Here is a 20,381-nt window from a genome sequence, read left to right on the forward strand (position 1 = left end):
GTGATAAAATCGATACTTCTCTTCAACTTACGAACATGGCATAAGTGAGAAATACGTCGCTGTACACATTATTTTTTTGAAAAGGAAAATTGAATTTTCACAAAGGTGTCCCGCAGTCCATCTTTTAAATTTAGTTTATTGTGCTTATCCCTCGGTTACCTGTCAGTACTCTCAGAGGCATAAACGAGAAAGACGTCGTCGAACTTCAGTCTAATATCTCCCGGTCTATAAGCGATACAACATACGATGTTTTCAAACACGAAAAAAATGAGCCGTCAAACGTTAAAATCCATGCAGTAGTTACAGAGATATGACTGAATACTTACAAACCCACAGGTAATAAAAACCAACCCCGGAGGGATGACATTTTAGGGGTTGTTAATTGCATTCCATATGTTTATAGGTATTTGTAGTCAAATTAGACGACGAAAAAATGTTTTAAAAACCACTTATAAGAACCAACCCTTATTTTAGGGGTTGCTTGGTCGTCTAGTTGTCATTTTTACGACGAGCTACCCCAGTTTTAAAAAAATGAAGCTTCTACGTCAAGCGGAAGCCGAGACATTGCAAAATTTTCGAGCAGGCACGATTTTGAATCTGTTTTTCCAGCACGTTTCCCCCCCTTCGCCGACTGAACGAGCTAAGAAACTCCATTTTGAGTTACTACTAAGTTTTTTATTTATTCATGAATCTTAGACCTTTGTGCATATATAGCATTAATTTGAGCCCTTAATGTTTATAAACAATGGAGCTTTGATTTTTAAAAAAAAAGGGCTATCTCGGCCCAGAAAGAGCGTAGGGCATATTATTTTTTTTTTGTTTTTTTACCAGATTTCCAGTGAATGACTGTCGTGTTCCTGAGACCAGTAGTTCCGGAGTTACTTCTATTTATTTATAAAAAAAANTAATTGAAAGCATTAAATTTATTTAGCAGTTATTATTTGGCAACAAAGCCACCGCTGGAACTGCCGCCTATTAGCAAGTAGAAGAGTTACCACGCTAAATTTTATAGTTGGAAGCCGGCTAAGGAGACCCTGCTTCCATTTCGGGTTGCCAATTTCCAGCATTTAAGTAGCAGTCTGTAGCGATACGCTATATTGTCTGTGCCAATAGTTTCGATAGTCACGTGCTTGATCAATCTTTAAATAGGGATGTTAATAACATATGAAAACGGGGGCAAAAGATTTTATTTTCTACGAGGTGTTTTTAACAAGGTTGGAAGTTTCGAAGCTCTATTCTTTCAGTGACGGTATGCTGTGTTTGTTTTCATTTTTATTGTCAAGTTTTTGTGATGAATAAACATTTTCACGAATTAAGAAAGAGTCCATATGGCTCCTGATCCTAAAATTTCCTGCCTTTTTTTAAATTATGAGGTTTGACAACAATATTACTGTTATAAAAGCAAAAATATTTTTTTGGAATATGTAGTACCTACGTTACCACATATGTTGCTAATTTTTATTAGAAATAAATAAGAAATCGCCTTTATTATTATTAAAACATACTTAAAAACCACCCTGTCGCAACATTTTATTACTTTCGCCACCTGCTTCACTTGACAGAAGGTCCCTCGTGACTCAACAAGTAACAAAAATCGCATTTTATTGAACGAACTGAGACAAACTCACCCTTCTCGCAGACGTAACCAGCGACAGTGATGCCTAGACCGAGGTCGTCCTTTTTCAGTTCGACGACGTAGGTCTCCGTTTCTGGCAAGTCGGACTCGTGCAGCGTCAGGTCCATGGGGAGCATTTTCGGGAAACTGTTGTGTACCTCGGCCGGGACATAGGGCACATTAGCTCTAGGGTCCCTGGCCATCTCCACCATCCCGGAAATACCCTGCAATTAAGCGTTAAAAGGTCGTAGTGGAGCTGAGATTTGTCGGGTTGGAAAGGATAAGGGGATAATTAGGAGAGGCTACATAATACTGTTACATAAGAGGGGTAATTAATATCCCAAACCCCATTGTGAGCCGATACGTCGAAGTGTAGATTCGTGTCGCGAAATTTAGTTCAAAGAACTAAGCTCTTTATAGGAGGTGTTGTAGCAGAACAAAGCTTCTCTTCTCTTCTCGCTTCTCTTACGAAAAATGCAATTTAAAAAAAAATCTTGTCGATATTTTTTGATACCAGAAATCTAGTAATGCAAACGGTATTTAACACCACAGACAAGATCCACATTTTTCTGTTACTTGTTTCATCAGGTAGCTTTCTTGTGAATGAAATTAATAAACTACAGGCACACAAAAAAATGACAGGACCTAGAGGGTAGACCCCCACCCTTCCGTTTTTGGGGTCGCTGACACCGAATATGTCCATTAAAAATAAATTTAACTAGCCATTTCCCCGTTACCACCCCCATACACCCCCTTCTGGGAATTTAAATGTCAATTCGCATACAAAGTCGAGTAGGGTGTGTATTCCTATGTTTTCTTGGCCACTAAGAACAAAGAGGACTACCAAAAGCGAATTAGACCCCCTCGTTACCCCCTAGCTTCTCTTTACCACCCCCGTACACTATTTTCTGGAAGTTGAAATGTCAAATCTCATACAAAGTCCAGTAGGGTGAGTATTCCTTTGTTTTCTGGGCCACTAAGAACGAAGAAGTCTACCAAAAATGAATAAGACCCCGTCGTTACCCCCTAAGGTCACTTTACCACCCGCATACACCCCTTTATGGGGCTTGAAGCGTCAATTTTCATACAAAGTCGAGTGGGTTGTGTATGCCTATGTTTTCTAGGATGCTGAAAACAAATGTGGGTGGCAAAGAGTGCTGAGGGTTGAGGAGGGGGTTGGATTCATTTTCGGTAGTTCTTTGTTTTCAGCAGCCTGGAAAATGTAAGCATACACAACCTATTCGACTTTGTATGAAAACTGACACTTCAACCCCCATAAAGGGGTGTATGGGGGTGGTAAAGTGACGCTAGGGGGTAATTCATTTTTGGTTGTCTTCTTCGTTCTTAGTGGCCCAGAAAACAAAGGAATACTCACCCTACTCGACTTTGTATGACTCCCACAACTCCCAGAAGGGATGGTAACAGGAAAATGGCTACTCACATTTTTTTAATGGTCATATTCGGTTTCAGCGACCCCAAAAACGAAGGGGTAGGGGGGGGTCTACCCCTCTGGGTCTTGACATTTTTTTGTGCCTGTGATATTAATAGAGGAAAATTACATATAAAAAACAAAACTTTTAGAAAAAATTACATTTTAAAACGACAGTTTCAAAAGTGGTAATTACGACTAGATTTATGTGAACTGTTTTTTGGGTAATCAATATTTGTAGCAATTTTCTACGTGTTGATCTTTGTCAATTGTAATAACATAATAGCAGGAATGCAAGATATTCCTTTAAAATGATTATATTATTTAACAATTTCAGTCAAAAAAATTGTATCATTCGAGTTAATTTGACCTTCATTTGACCTTGACCTTGATATGATGAGGTCATATAGACGTCGGGATCACGATCAGCAAACCCAAAAACATAAGAGTTAACTGGTTCGAGAGCCATTTCTAGCTAAGAGAGATCAAAAGAAGGATTTAACCTCTAGATCACCTGCAAATGACATTCAGAAGTCGAAGCGTATTCGGACGTATTCTCCACTCTTTCAAAATTCGGGATCAAAAAAATGGTATCAATCGAGTTAATGTGTTTGACCTTCATTTGACCTTGATCTAGACTTGATGGGGTCATATGGACGCCGGGATCGTGATCACGACCCCACAAACATGAAGGCAACCTGGTCTGGGAAAATAGATTTTTCGATTTCTGTTTGTGTGTGTGTTTATGGACATATTTTTACTTTTTTATTTTGGATAATGATTTAATAGTTGTTTGCTGCAATATCAACAATTAAGAGAATTCATATCTCGATTATTACGATATCTTGTAACTGTATAAAATACAGGCTTAGGGTGTTTTAAATGGTGGATCCTGCATAGTATTTTCCTGCAATATCAACAGTCTTGAATCGAAGAATACTGTTTGACTTCATTTGATGAGGTTTTTTTAAAGACCTTTAGAAGGGATTAGAGTAAAAAGACAGATAATAATAATTATTATTAATTGGATGTAGCACATTCGAGATATAGACCTAACTTATGTTATTATCTATTGAATATCTTGTATATCTTTGGATCACTGGAAAGACCGTGCAAAAAGTTTTTAAATATTATATTATATTATATTNGATCGCATGATGGCGTTGTATAGTTGTTTACCCAGTATCGTTTAGTTAAACTTAAGACGATCAACAGTTGGTATCTTGGAAACTAAAATTTTCTGGGATATGCGAATGTTTGCCAGATGTTTTATTGCCGGAATTTCAAATATTATATAAATTGCTAGGTAGAAGGTTGTTAAAAATTATACCAAAGCAGACTTATTCACATTTATACCTTTGTAGCGTGTACACTTATTATTTTAAGTGTATTATAATTATATTATATTATATTATATTATACTCATCAACAATAGTTTTGGAGACACTGCATATTTATTCTTAATATGTTAACAAACAACAACAAATAATGTTATTTCCCACTGTATCTCCATTCAATCATTCGGTTTTTTATTTTTTAATGATTTTATTGCCTCCCATTTGGTATCGATGTTTTAAAACTACGTTTTGAAGAACAAATTCTATAGTCTTATAACGTATACTCGTGTGTCATTTAAAAAATACCTAAATATTTTTGATTTACTACAAATTAAATAGGAATGTTTTGACAAATTTTGTTATTTTAAGAAAATTGTCACTATATCGTAATTTTCTGCTTGTGGAAACATTTTACTCCATTTAGTCGACAGATTAACATAATTTTTTTAATTATCAATGTTCACCCAAGGCTACTACGTATATCTCGAAAACTGTTAAATATGAATATCAAAATATTTGTATAGCTATTCCGGAGGTCTAGTGTGAAGATCTACAGATTGAAAAACACAAGTTAGATCTTTATCCCGAAAAAGCAAAATTCAGGTATCTTTATGTTAAGTGTATCGAAATATTTATTTCTAAAAATCGCTACAATTTTCGATCTGTTTTATATCTCGAACAACAACGGAGGAAAATAATGTAGCATTTTCGAGTACACTGTACATAATCATGATTTAGAATTTATGCGCAGGTGTTTTAAAAATATCTACTCAAAACTGAAGGTACTTATCTAAAAAAGCTTTTGAAGAAATTGTAAGTCTCAAATATCTTATATAAAAGATAAAATAATAATTTCAATTTCAATTCAATAATTTTAATTTCAACAAACGGTTCCTCGGTTTATGAAATATGCAATTACCGCAACGTGCATCGTTATTTATAATAATAATTTTAACAACTGCGATATGTTGAATATTATATCGAGTTTAAAAAATGATTAAATACCTATGTACCATTGTTTTCCTTTGAAAGAAGATTTTGTGTCCTCTGTAGATGATACTTTTAGTCTCATAAAATGCTTGGCTTACTAGTTTTCATAATATTGAAGAGCAGTTGCTCTAAATAAACTAAAGAGGCATTCATTTTTAATTTGTTCCTAATTGTTGCATTTTTTCATTATGTATTCCCATTTTTGCAACTAATGAAAAAGTTGAAAAACTGTTAACTTGTTTGTTTCAATGGTATCTATTATTCAGAGTAGTTCTATTATGTATAATTTACATTTGGAGAATTAGATACACATTTACAGCATCAAACCCTCTCATCTATATTTCTCCCATAACGACAGTTAATTATGTTTTCAAGCAAACTCAACTTGTTTCAACATGACACTGAACAGAACTAACCCAGTTAAAATAGTTTGGGGGTTTCTCTAATTTGCTGTACATTCTACTGATGAATCTGGCGCGCCAAGCATCTATGTGGTTACTTTGTATCGAACTATCCAGATATCAATTACCTAGCCAACCCGCAGTCTTTAGAGTAACACCTGTGGTGTGGTGGAAACTTGCGAGAATTTACTAAAAGGATAGCTTAGAAAAATGTAATAGTACTGAGAAAGTTGTATGCATGGAACTAACGGTACTTTTGTTTTGGAAATGTTTCCTTGCTGAAGTTTTACACAGTTTCTTTGACAAATGGAAGCTGGGTTAATTTCAGACATTTTTTTCTTATATGAACATAAGTCCGATTATAATTTGTATAATTTTTTTATTCATTTGACACTTAGCGTTACAACTGAATATTGTCTTCGTACATGGGTATTCCGATTGGATGCCAGACAAGCAGCCCGAGTATACCGACGAAGATACCCAAATAGATACCAAGTACCAACATGCCCAGACAGTCCTTAGTGCATCACTTCGTACACTTCGAGAAGAAGAATCTTCATTTATCACCGAATTTTATATGGCGTGTATTGAACAGAGAAATTTAACATCCATTTCATCGCTAAAATGTACAACCGTTATAAGCTGGAGATGCTCTTCAGCGATTATAATTTGTTGCTGGTTACATCAACAACATGCCCAAAATGAAAGATTCATTCGCTTGTCTTGTACTCTGATAAAGCATGGTTTACGAGGGACGACATAAATATTAATCATATTGATCATTTCTGGGCGTTACAAAATCACCATGCAATTAGATCAAGACGATTTCAGCAACGTTTAGTGTCAACATTTTCAACAATAATTTACTGCCTGTAAGTGTTTTAAGTTATTGTTTAAATGCAGATCCGCAAGGCTTAATATTTTCCAAAAAAAGTGGTATCAGCACGGTGGTGCACCACCACATAGAGGGAGACAAGTCTGCTTGGTTTAATGATCATTTCCCGAATAAGTGGATAGGTCAACAAGGTCCAACAGCATGGCCACCAGGTTCCCCAGATTTAAATCCTTTGAATTTTTATTTATACGGACATTGTCTACCATGTTGAAATCACTACTCGTCAACAGTTACTTGAAAGACGCAGGTGAAAAATGGTAGAAACCAAAACTTTACGTACATTTTGTCGCGATCTCAATGAAATTATATAGAAAAACAGATGGCTGGAATAAAAATTGAAGATAAAAAAAATACTTTCTGAGAAAATTAACAATTCCCGTTACTTTTTGATCAAACCTTGTATGACCTAACCAAAGGAAAAAGTTGTTGAACGAATTTAATGCAATCAGTGGGATATATAGGGTATTATAGAGAAAAACTTACTTGGCTGTTACAAATTCGCTTCTCACTACAGGGATCTCGGAAACGGTAAGAGATACAAACTAGCTTAAATGGGGGCAAAGTTGCGTAATCAGGGGACCAACATTATGCCTCTAAAAAATCAAGGCTGATTAGTTTTCGATATATTTGGAAAAAAAAACGAAATTTTGTAAATCCGTTTTTGTTTCATTTCAGCCTTGTTTGAGGTGATATTGAAAAAAGAAGAACACTTTCTCATGGCCACTTTTTGCCCTCTATCGAATAACATAGTGAATTTTTATACGTAACATTTCGTCTCTCCAGGACCATCATCAACTTCATTTTTTTTAAATACGACCCTAGAAATTTTATTACATATTTTGCAAGCCTTCGTGACCCCAAATACTGTACTGCCTCAGCCCGAACAAGATTCAGACGTTTTGTCTCGAAAATTCATCTTCAGTGTATTCGTTCCAAATTTATCTAAATTGTTTATTTAGATTTCTTTGTTTATTGAATTATCGTATAATGCAAGTGTCGTTAGACCCTGTGAAATATTTCGAAAACTAATCATGTTAGCCTTGATTTTTTAAATGCATAATATTGGTCCCCTGATTATGCAACTTTGCCCCCATTTAAGCTACTTCGTATCTGTTACCGTTTCCGAGATCCCTGTAGTGAGAAGCGAATTTGTAACATCTTGTACACAGGGTGTTTCAGAAAACATGGGCCAACGCTCGGGGGGCAGATTTTTAACCCAAAAAGAAGATTATTTTTTTCATATCAACATGGGTCCAATTTAGCTTCGTTTTTTAGTTACAGGGTGTCAAAATTTTAAAATAAAATATGTATTTTCCAAAAATCTAGATTTTCACTTGAGGGAATTAAATAAAATTTGGACAACTAACTATTTACAACCGAATACACATTCCTAGGTATTATTATTGTGAGCATGGATTACAGGACCGGACTTACTTGTAGGCTCTTGTATTTAATCGAAGAAAAAATGGTTCTTCGTTGAGATGTCTAATTTATATTTGCATGAATTAAATTCTAGCTCAATTTCGATCAAGAATTGACTCTTACTATTTTTTCGTCTTCCCCCTCGAGTTTTCGGTTTTTTAAATGTAATATTAAAATAAACAATTATTTATTTATCTAGAATTAATTATGAATTGTAAAATTGCCGTTAAAAGGATTTCAACTGAACTGCCGGTAGTGAGCCAGCAACAAAGATAAATTTATGCCCATAAAACGAGTTAATAAAAGATAGCTAGAACAGATGGGACGCCAGGTTCGCGACGTTGCCACTCATTTAAGAAAATCATAAAGTGCAATAATAAATGAACAAGTCGAAACATATTTTATTAAAAGAATTTTTATATGTTTGGCATATAAATAACAAACACTCGGGCATAAGCAACATGTTTTTATAGCAAAACGCATTTAACATAGATGTAGCAAATTATTTATGACTATAATATTATTCGTTTAGTGCCAAGAACTTGCCGTGTGTCTTATTAATATTAATCCTCAGTGGGTATTACAATTTTTTCTTTAAATAATGTTATATTTTAATAGTACAGAATTATTTTAAAAGATAAGGAAACAATGTTTCTCGCTTGTAGTGGACTTTGCCCTATTCAAACATATTGGTTAGAGTTTAGTTGTCCAAATTTCATTTAATTCCAAGTGGAAATCTAGATTTTTGGAAAAACATTTTTTAAAACTGTGACACCCTGTAGCTAAGGAACAAAGCGAAATCGAACCCATGTTGATATGAAAAAATAATCTTGTTTTTAGGTTGGGAATCTGCCTCCGAGTGTTGGCCCATGTTTTCTGAAACACCCTGTATATTCTAGAATAGGACAGTTTTATACAGGGTCACTCGCTTAAAACTCGGCAAAAATGTATCTCCAACAATTTTTACGATGTACCAATCGACATTTCAATTATAGATTTTTTTTCAAAACTTTTAAAATTGTTAAAAAAGACTGGTGATTATAATAAAATGACAGCTGCTAAATATTAATTTTAGGTAGATTTTTTTGTTTAACACACTGTATAAAACTTTTTAATGAAGTCAAATGGGTTTTTTAAAAAGTTTTAATTTAATACACGGGTGGGTAGCTTTTGTTGCTACACTAGACAGGTGAAGAGATAGTTAAACTAAAGCAGGACAGCACTCGCTGAGCACACAGCAAATACAGAACTGTTAATGGATCTATGTAATAGAATTCTAGAAAGAAGCAATAGAAAATAATTCACATCGAATGACTTCAAGCTGTGCAACGGTATGCCATACACAGATTCAGATTTCTTTGTAAGAGAGCAACCACACCAACTAACGTAAAAATATTTTATAACTGGTTACTAATTACTCCTACATTTATTTATTACTTGATTTAAGAAATGCGAACAGGTCGATTAAAATGAACAACGAATATCTATACACGTACATCATTCCTTAACGACATTAACTGCTGCATCCCTGGATCTCCGTGAAAGGGCAGAGATAGATCGTTATCTGCTGTCAGTTGGAAAATATATTACAGCCATATGGCCCGATTCTCCTTATTATATTAAATTTCACGAATACAAATCAATTCGATAATTTCACACTGCGGAATTACGATTCTATAATTCATATTTTTAATCATAATATAGGATGACATTTTCCGTTATAATGAAATAAATACCCTGGATACCAATAAAAGTTTTTTTTGGGGAAAAATGTTACCTAGGGCACTGACATTCCTGTGTTAATTAAATTTTAGTTATTATCAGTTTTTTTATAGTGTGTTCACGAATAGAGTTGGAACAGAGTGAAAATATTTTTATTTTTAATTTTGTAGAAAAAAGTCATTCTTGTCATAAAATATGTTGTTTTAAGATAGCTAATATATACAGGGTATCCTCTACTATAGTAACAACAAAGTTAGGATGTTCTGAGGACACCCTGTATACAGGGTGTCCCTGAAAAGGATGGACAACGCTTTACCGCAGGTTCCTTGGATGAAACTAAGACTATTTAGCCTAACTTACCTATATACAAAAGTACACGCCTACTGAGATATAGCTTTCTAAATATAGAATAAATAATCTATTTTTTTCAAATAATTTGAAAACTATTTTTCTTAGAAACTTCAAATTTTGAACACATATTTTTTCATAAAATGACAACGGAAATAAAAAATTTGATGATAATACAGGAAGTTCTCTTTCTAGTGCCTATGCGCCACTGGCTATCCCGTAATTTTTTTGTGTGTACGCCAGTGAGGCCAGAATTTATATTTTTAAAAATAAGCACTATTTTAGAAGATTTTCTTGCTCTTACAAAATTTTGATATCGTTTGTGGATTTCGAGTAAAATTGGAATTTTGTATACATTAAATACAGTCAAAAATTCCGATTTGTAAAAAATCAGTTATAACTACAGCCTCAAAGCAGGGAATAATAATGAAAACACGACATATTAACAAAAATAACTACACATTTTTAGTCTTAGTATTATCAATCAATAAGATAAAAAATCAACACTTGTAACCAATAATGAGAAAGTCAACATTAACATTTTAAATAAACCTAAATAAAACTGTTGTCCTCAACGCTCCCCAAAGGAAATAATTACATGGTTTTAGGTCCGGGGATCGAGGTGGACATTTTAAAAGGACATTATTTCCTCTATCTATCCACCTGTTAGGATAGTAACCTGTAATAACTTGTCTTTTAATACTCTTTTAAAGGAACTTTTCGAAAGCCGACCTCTGCCGCTAAACGCCTTGTATTTACTTGCAGAATTTCTTCGACTCTTTCCAAAATTTTTTCCTCCAGCTGAATAGTTCCGGCCATACGTTGTCCACAAGTTAATGTTACAAGTAAACAACGTCCTGTTTTCCGAAGGCGTCTCTCCGCAATAGCAAATGTTTTGTGATTTGGAATTCTTCGATTAGGAAATCTTTCAGCATATAACATATCAGTTTGTTCAGCAAAAGTATAAATTGCAATAAAAAACAAAGTAAGCTAAAATTAAATCACACCTAGCTTGACACTGAACCTTTTAATTATTGTTATGAATTTGTTCCTTTGTTATATGGCACCTCGTACTAGACTGTTCTAATTATCTTAAACTGATTTTATATTATTTAATGTGTAAAAAATGTCAATTTTACTCGAAATCCACAAACGATATCAAAATTTTGTAAGAGAAAAAAATCTTCTAAAATGGTGCTTATTTTTAAAAATATAAATTCTGTCGTCATTGGCGGACAGACAAAAAAGTTACGGGATAGCCAGTGGCGCACAGGCACTAGAAAGAGAACATCCTGTATATATATTCTCACAAAATTCTGTATTTACATTGGCCTTATATAAAAAATATGTGTACCAAATTTGAAGTTTCTAAGAAAAACAATATTCAAATTATTTGAAAAAAAACTAGGTTATCTGTTCTATATTTAGAAGGCTATTTTCATCAAAGGAACTTGTGGTCAGGCGTTGTCCATCCTTTTTAGAGACACCCTGTATATTAAATGGTTATTTATGAAGTGATTAACTGACTTGGTATATTATTAATGATAAAATCAATTAATATACTTCTAATCAGTTCTTAATAGGGGACACCCTGTATATGTGAGGCCACTTAAACTGCATTATTGTACACATGAACAGCAGTAGAAAATTTTAACAAGATTTTTTTTTTTTGTTCATAAAATGAAATATAAAAAGTTTTCTCTTTTCTCAATTCCATTCGCAGACATGCTGAATGTTTAACTTAAATAGTTTTCATAAAATATTTATTTAAAACGTACATTATTTCTTTAACGGATAGTTTTTCAAAAAAAAAAAAAATTCAATTCAAATTACCGTATCGGATAGGCATTTGTGAAAATTTGGATTATATTATTTAAAGATAAATACAGAATCAATTCCATGATTTCGATATACAAATAATTCCAGCTTATGGTTCATTAACAGAGAGAAGTATGCCTTCTATGGCCTATATTACAGAGATCCCCCTGAGCAACGTCATCACCTTTTTCTCTGTAATAGGTTGGTTAGCGGCACAGGTGGATTGATTTCCTACCGGAAGAAGTACAAGGGGCCCAATGGGGCCTAAGTGCTGTAGCTTTAAAAGCTACACTCCCTAAATTCCAGATTCCAGAGAAAAGTATTTGTGCTGGCACTTCATTGCGATTAAATCCGGGGTATTTTAGATTTACGCTAAAGCAACTAACTGTCCTATTGGCTATTGTTGGTACTACCACTTAGCAAATAATAAAACATAACAGAATGGCCAGTATAAACCTAATGAAAATTCCTAATTTTGAAGCTTCCAATAAAGACGTCATCAATTCCCACTTTAATAATATTGGGTGTTCCAAAATTTACACAAGATTTGAATTTTGCGCCAGTTATGTGGTAAAGTATTACCAGCGAAAAAAAGAGGCAGTGTAAAAATGGAGCGCTACAAGAAAGAATAACGCGATTTCATTGTTGAGCAATATTTAAAAAATAGAGAAGGTATAGTGCGCAATTTTCGTACAAAACATGGTTGGAATAGTGATTTAGCTTCATCAACTGTGAAGAAGTTAATGAGAAATTTAGGGAAAGTGGATGAATTAGTGGTCTTAAACACTCTGGTCGTCCTTCATCAAGTCGTTCAACACAGAACATCGAAGCAGTTCGTGCGAGTGTTGCTGAGAATCCAGGAACAACAATTCGGCACTGTGGTCAAGAACTGAACCTTTCGAGAAGCTGGTTCTTACGAAAGATTTGCATCTTCATGTTTACAAAGTTCAATTGACTCAAGAACTGAAGTCTACTGACCACGCAGAGGAAAGAAAGTTCGTTGATTGGATTATGGAACAACAAGTGAATGTGAATTTTTCGAACAAAATCATCATCAGCGATGAGGCTCATTTTCATCTTGATGGCTTTGTTAATCGACAAAATTGTCGCATTTAGGGTTGGTTCAGCAAATCCTCGAGTGAGTGTTGAGAAACAAATGCATCCACAACGTGTCACTGTTTGGTGCGGATGTTGAGCTGGAAGCATCATCGAACCATTGTTCTTCGAAAATGTGGCTGGTAAAGCAATAACAGTTAATGGTGCTCGCTATCGGGACATGACAATCCAATTTGTGTGCCTAAATTGCAAGGTATGGATGTAGACGACATGTGGTTTCAACAAAACTGTGGCTCATGCCATACAGTTCGAGAAACAATTCAGTTATCTGAATAACTGAACTTTCCTGTTTTGAAGATCAGATTTGGCAGCCCCGATCATGCGATTTAACGTGGATGGACTTTTTGATGTCTAACGTTTATGCCAACAAACCCACGACCACCTTCGCTGAAGGAGGAAATTGAGCGGTATATCAACGAAATCGGGCCGCTTTTATGCAAAATGGTTAAGAAAAATTTCGACAAAAGAGTGTGTAGGTATGTGCCAATAAACCCGCAAAGGCCGGTACCCGATATGCTATTCCATACATAACCCTATACTGTATATTTTATGAATCAATAAAAAATTTACAATTTTTAATTAAAAACCTGTGTTTTCTGCCAAAATTACTCCCTATGTGAATTTTGGGTCATCCATTATTTTTCGGCAATTTCAGTCAAACATGATAAACAAAAAACTAATTCTGCTATTTAATGACTTTTATATAAATCCTTCATGTTAATATAACAATTCAAATAGGATTTTATTTATGGAAACAAATATCCTTAAAAAAGAGTTATACCTAAGCAATAAACATCTTTAAAGAACAGAATGAGAATATTCCCCTGACTCATTTTAATATGATTTACGCAGTTTCAGTGAACTTTCAGGGCGTATTTTGTGTTCTCGCACAAGGAAATACATCTACATGTGAATGCGATGGTAATTTACAAACGTCTAAACAGATACAATCTGAAATGTTGGGACAAGAAAATATTATCCACAGGAAACTCGGATCCTAGATGTACAAAGCACAGGAAGACACACTCGATGCACTAGGACAGTAATTCATATAAACGAGTAGGTAATAGTATATTCGAGAGATAGTCAGCGAATTTTCATCTCAATTGTCTCGTGTATGGTAGGTACCTATTTCTGCTGTAGGTCTGAATTTGTGCAACCTAACAATCCAGGAATTTTTTGATACAGCGTAAAAAGATATAGAATAAATTTAAATGTGGGGACGTTTAGGAGACAAAGTATTGCTAATGCGGAAAATAATAAAATAGAGGAAGGATAAAATGCATATTTTGCCTGCAAATTTATGGGCTAAATATTCAATGCTATGGATAACAATCAATCTGATATGAAAACTGCAACTTACATGCAACTGAATGTCAGTGTGCTGGCCGGTGTAGATATACGGACTTGTATAGTTGGACGGAGGATGAGCAAATGCTTCGGCGTAACCATTTTCTATAAGGTGTCGATCCAGTTCTACAGGATCGCCAAGAATTTTCGTGGGGACTATTGGGGCTTGGCTGCCCAAATTCTGAAACAATAGGAATTGGTATATGTACAGTGTTACTCAAGTAACATTTTACCCCGCTATATTTTTCACTTTCGCAATTAGAAAAGAAAATGGTATAAGTCAAAGTTGTAATAAAATTTCTTGTGATGTCAAAACTGTTTTAAAAGCATTAAATGTTGCATTTTGAAGATACAAGCCAAACTTATATGGTTTTATCACAGAACTCCGAATTGTTTTTGTATTAAGGGCACTTCATTAAAATTATACCGGGTGTCCCATTTTAAAAAATACACGTGAATATCTCTTAAGAGCTTAATGAAAAAAATTTTCAAATAAAAGTTGTAGGGTTTTGAGGGGGACATCTAATGGTGACCTTGACCATGACCCTCAAGGTCTTTTGAAGGTCATTTTAGTTTTTGTTGCAAAATTCTATTTTTGAGACCAGAAATGAGAAGAACGGGCCATTTCACGTCCATCCATGATATTGACCTTGACGGTAATTTCAAGGTCAAGTTAATTTTTCAAATAGAAACCGGTATCTTTCAGACCAAAATAGAAAGTGCGGAGAATTTTGCTTCCGGATATAACCTTGATCATGACCATAAGTTTCAAAAGTCATTTGAAGGTCATTCCAGTATTTTGCAGGTAAAACTTTAATCTTGTTAATATTTTTCTTTTTGATATGTGGGGCTCGCCATAATTTTCCAGAATACCCATTAACCCTTTGCGGCATGAATTTTTTATTCAAATATTTTTGAACTCAGACTAGCTCAGAATTTAGTAATAGTTAAATCCGATACGGCGGATCCAATACGTCGAATACTCGGCTCGACCTTGAGTTTTAACGTAAGTTGAAGCACTTTCAAAGTGTTAATCCATATGAATATTAAAAATGTTTACCAAAAATTGATTGGCCATATTGGTTTTGAATATTTTCAAATTCTGACTTCGTCATAGAAAATGAGCTTTGAATTGTCAATAAAACTTATTTGTAGGAATTTTTATCTCTTTAAGCCAGAATTTCAAAATTTCAGAAGGCATTTGGAAAATTCCCATTTGTTGCGACAGCTCAGAAAACGCATTTCAATGCTATTTTTTATTATTCAAGAAAAACAGTTAGAACTAATATCTTCATAATGGATAGGATTTGCAAAAATAAGGCACACTACATTGATTTCTTTTTTATTCCGACTCTGCACAATTATTATTTGTTCTAGACCTATAACATTACCAATATTTTTTTTTAATAGGACGCTTTATATTTTATAGTGTATTTTATAGCCCTTCTAAAGATGAATTCAGTGATATAAGGAATTAAATGAAAACAATAATTTAGTACTACTTTTTATTTTATTACAGCAAATGTTCAAAGTGGCCCCCATTAACCATTGCACAATGCCCAATTCGGTGTTCAAAGTTATCAATTACATTTTGAATAACATTTGGTGTTATGTTTCAAACTTCTTCTCTGATACGATTTTTCAATCCTTCGATAGTGTCTGGTCTGTTCACATACACTTTACTTTTTAGATAACAGCACAAAAAAAGTCTAGTGGGGTTAAGTCAGGGGAGCGTGGTGGTCATTCGCGACCCTCTTCTGCCTATCCATTGATTTAGGAAAACTGCATGAAGGTAATTTCTTACATCGAGGTGAAAATGTGAAGGGACACCATCTTGTTGGAACCAGAGACATCACCAGCAGGCATATCGTGCTCATTAATTCCAGGGCAGGAATCAGCTGAAAACGCAAAAAATCCAAATAAATGTCTCCTGTCAAATTGTCATCAGAGAAATAAGTTCCCAATATGCGATTTCCTACTATTTTAGCCCAAACATTCACTTTGGATGTCGTTGTGTATGTTTTTTGAGCACCCAAAGCGGATTTTTTGGGCTCCAAAACCTAGTACCTATTTTCCCTGTTCTCGGTTCCGTTTAAGCAAAAAGTTGTATGCGGGAGCCAATGGCTCCATTTTTTGTGCGGACTCCCAACTGTGACATTCAAATGGCTACAGTAGGAAGCGACCTGCTAACTGCAGGTACTTTGTTGCACGACTGCCACCCACAGAGGGCGTAACACAATGTTTGACTTGTCAGTGCTGCAAGAAACAACTACTCCGAGAGCTATTTGCCCCTAGCGGCATTGAATTATACTCGCAACACCTAGTGCAACAGCTAGGATCGTTTGTCAGTTTACCCACCAGGCACAGACCGGTTTCGACAAGCAAAAAGTTGCTTCGTCAGTGAAAATTATGTGATTTTTTAAGTTGGATTGTATTTCAAATAAATTTCTAATTTCTTCACAAAACTGTAATCTTCTGTCTGTGTCATCTACGCGTAGTTCTTGTAAGACGTTAACTTTGTAAGAATGCCACTTTTGAGTCTTCAGAGTTCTGTGAACTGAGGACTTCGACAAGTTGAGGTTGGCTGAGATAGATCTAATGGACGAGTGAGGATTTTCGCTTACTGTTCCTCGTCTTCCTGATCCAGGTAAATCTATTATACTTTCCGTTTCTTCAAACTTTTTGGATACTTACTTATTGTAGCTCGACTAATTAAAATTAATTATTAAATAGTAGGTAAGTTTTTTAAAGTTCAGAAGAAACTATGTTGTTTGAAATAGTCGTCAGTACGAGCCAATTTTTTACATTTTTTTGACAACTATGACAAAAAGTAGGTATAATCTTATATCGCTGAATTCATCTTTAGAAGGGCTATATATTTAAACTATAAAATATAGGTCTGTCAAATTTGGCTCAAAAAAATAGAAAATATTGCAGAGTGACAATTTCTATTTACTAATTGACCTGTTTCAGCAATTTTTTTAAATCTAAATTGGAAAAAAATATGAATTTTGTTCCATCACTTTGGGATATAGTGTATAATATGTTCAATTATGTTAGATGATTCCAATTCAATTGCAAAAGCCTTTTTATAGTCAAATTAATGTGCGCTAAAACAGCAAAAACTTGTAATATGATATGACAGACACCTTATTTAAAACGAAATTCGTTTATGTTAGAACCAATTCCAAGAGAATCAATCAAGATTTAATCAAAACGGATATCGACAGAAAGAGAATAATGCACGACAAACTGAGGTAGTTCAAAAGGGTTGTCACGGACTATATTAACTTGTTTTTCATCATAACCAGTTGCAAACAACATGACACCAAATTCTATTTAGTACAACATTTTTTTTAATCATCATCAACTTCGTACCTTTTTTTAAATTAAGAATGGATTTAATTAGTAAATGCAAAAATTTACGATTTTGGATCGATTCAGATCGATCATCAGAAAGTGTTAATATTTTAAAGCAACTGTATCTACAAAGAAAAAATGATAAATGACAAATGATGAACCAAAATTTAAAACTTCGGCTACGTGAATCATTAATTATCTCGCAATTGTCGTATGTTATGTCCAAATCTATTACAAGAGATTTCAAAATTCGTGGTTACATTTTTCTTGTGGTAGTATTAGGTAGTTGCTAATTCATAGGCATTTGTTACTCGATTTTCAGCGAAACCAACATTTTGTATATTTGCATGAATAATCAACATTTCTGTGCCAAAGCCTGACAAGCCATTATATCCAAAACAATTATAATCTCTTAGCTGATATCCTACACTTCTCTATAATCGCTTAGAGACTTAGCGAATAGAAAAGATAAATTTAGTATGCCAGAGAGTCACTACTAAGCTGCCGTAATCTGTAATAATGCGTTAAAGTTGGCTGAAGTATATTTCGAAGCGAACTCAAACTTACTACAGAGTTCGTCGGAGAAACATTTGCATCCCAGGATACTTGATTAAATATCGACTTTTACAGTCGCTTGTCTAAGTCTACTAGATACAGAAGATAGGAGCTTTATTTCCCATCAGGTTGTATATGAATACAATATTGTGTTATTATTCGTTGTTGTTAAGGGTATTTTATTACTTCTGAAAATGTAATTTTAACAAAAACAAGTTATACATTTAGTTAGGTAGGTATGTTTCATAAAAAGGTTTCTTTATGTGGGATGTAGGTTTTTTCATTACAATCATGTTACCAGAATGTAGCATTTTCATTGCAACGTCCTAAAATTGTATCTTTACTGCGAAAGAGATAAAGGGGATACAGCAGAAAGGAAATTAGCGAGTACTTTTCTAATTCAATTTTAAAAATAAATCTGGGCTACTCCAATTTAATACAGAAAGAATTATTAACTCGTTTGTTTTTAGAGAAAAATGTTTTGCAGAATAATGATAAAAGGTAATAGAAAACATTTTATGAATATTATAAAAGTAAAATGTATGTGCAGTATTGTAGAGGGTGTTCAAATTTGAACTTTTTAATTCTTTAATAAAACATATAATTTATTCTAAATATAACTAGATATCTTTATTGAATATTAAAGCAGACATATTGCGGTTAATAATGGAAAATAATGTCAGATTAGTGACCACCACTTGCAGTTTTACAAGTGTTCAATCTTTTATAAAAATTTTCCATCACATATTCACATAATAGTGGCTAAATTTGAGTGATTTGCTCAATTATGTTTTCTAGCAAATACTGAATGGTTTGAGGATTGTCAGCGTTAACTTTGCTCTTCAAAAAAAAACATAAAAAGAAGTCTAATGGTGATAGATCGGGTGATCTTGGTGTCCAACCAAATTTCTGTTTCAAAAGATGAAACCACATCATCCATAGATTAATACGTTCCATTCATCCCAAAAAGTCATCATCGTTCGATATCGAGCACCATTTACAGTGATAATGTTTCCAGATTCATTTTCGAAGAAGTATATGGACAAAAACCACACCAAACTTTTTGTGGATGCATTGTGCAAAACCGTACTTATCTTATCAACTTCGACGTCACCTGTTACATGAGTGTTGTATAATAATGAAAAAGTAATATTAACGGTCGGTAGAAGGAAGCACAAAAAACAAGCACTTAGGTAGGGAATTCTGGAAGGAAGCCTGAATAGTCGAAGATAGGCAGTTGAAGTGAGAACAGCGCGGAGTGAAAAATAAGACGATCAGTGCAGTGTGAAAAATATAGAAGTAGTGGAAAATTAAGTGTTTAACCGGTATTAGTTAGCAGGTAATATTCTTTAAGTACTTTGTTGTTAATTGTTCTATATAATCTTATGATTGTGACGGTTATAGATGTTTCATGATAATAATTCTTTGTATGTTTAGCTTTCATTGTCTTACGCTCAAAGGCATATATTTTTCCAAGGTAAAATTGTTATAATTATACTTAAAGTTTGCCCAATATTTATTTCATGTTAAAAATATATGTATTGTCCTGATTGCCAGACATTACAATAACGACTTCTTTGTTTCATATTTAACTTGTTTTATCTTGATTACGTTGTTCTTTGGTTTCTTGTGCTCACTTTATGTCATACGTATGTAAGAGCTTTGTTGAATTTACTAACATTTTCACCCATGATTATTATTATTATTATTATTATTGTTGTTGTTCTCCCGAAATCTCAACTTTAGCTGGATAGCCTCCCGTATTATGGGACTCCAGTACCTTACCTATGATTATTATTATTGTTGTTGTTCCCCTGAAATCTCAACTATAGCTGGATTGCCTCCCGTATGGGACTCCAGTACCTTCCCTATTATTATTGCTATTATTATTATTGTTGTTGTTGTTGTTGTTATTATTGTTACTAAAACCTCTTCAGTTTTACTTGGAAGTGTGTATGTCAGACTTGAGTGAGATGACATTTAGTGAGAAATTAAATAAGTCCAGTTTTGATTATCATTAGCA

General features: G+C 33.9%; 1 protein-coding gene across 1 annotated transcript in view; it reads right to left on the reverse strand.

Moving 5' to 3' along the window:
- The window catches only part of LOC108904661, a 197,058-nt gene that overhangs the window by 128,124 nt on the left and 48,553 nt on the right, over nt 1–20,381 (reverse strand). The window contains exons 4-5 of the mRNA XM_018707296.1: nt 14,457–14,624; nt 1,629–1,839 (exon numbers count right to left, since the gene is read on the reverse strand). Of these exons, the coding sequence (XP_018562812.1) occupies nt 1,629–1,839; nt 14,457–14,624 (379 nt within the window). The remainder of the gene's footprint in view (nt 1–1,628; nt 1,840–14,456; nt 14,625–20,381) is intronic.

Source organism: Anoplophora glabripennis, unplaced genomic scaffold (assembly GCF_000390285.2).
Source record: "Anoplophora glabripennis isolate ALB-LARVAE unplaced genomic scaffold, Agla_2.0 scaffold186, whole genome shotgun sequence".
NCBI classification, from domain to species: Eukaryota; Metazoa; Arthropoda; class Insecta; order Coleoptera; family Cerambycidae; genus Anoplophora; species Anoplophora glabripennis.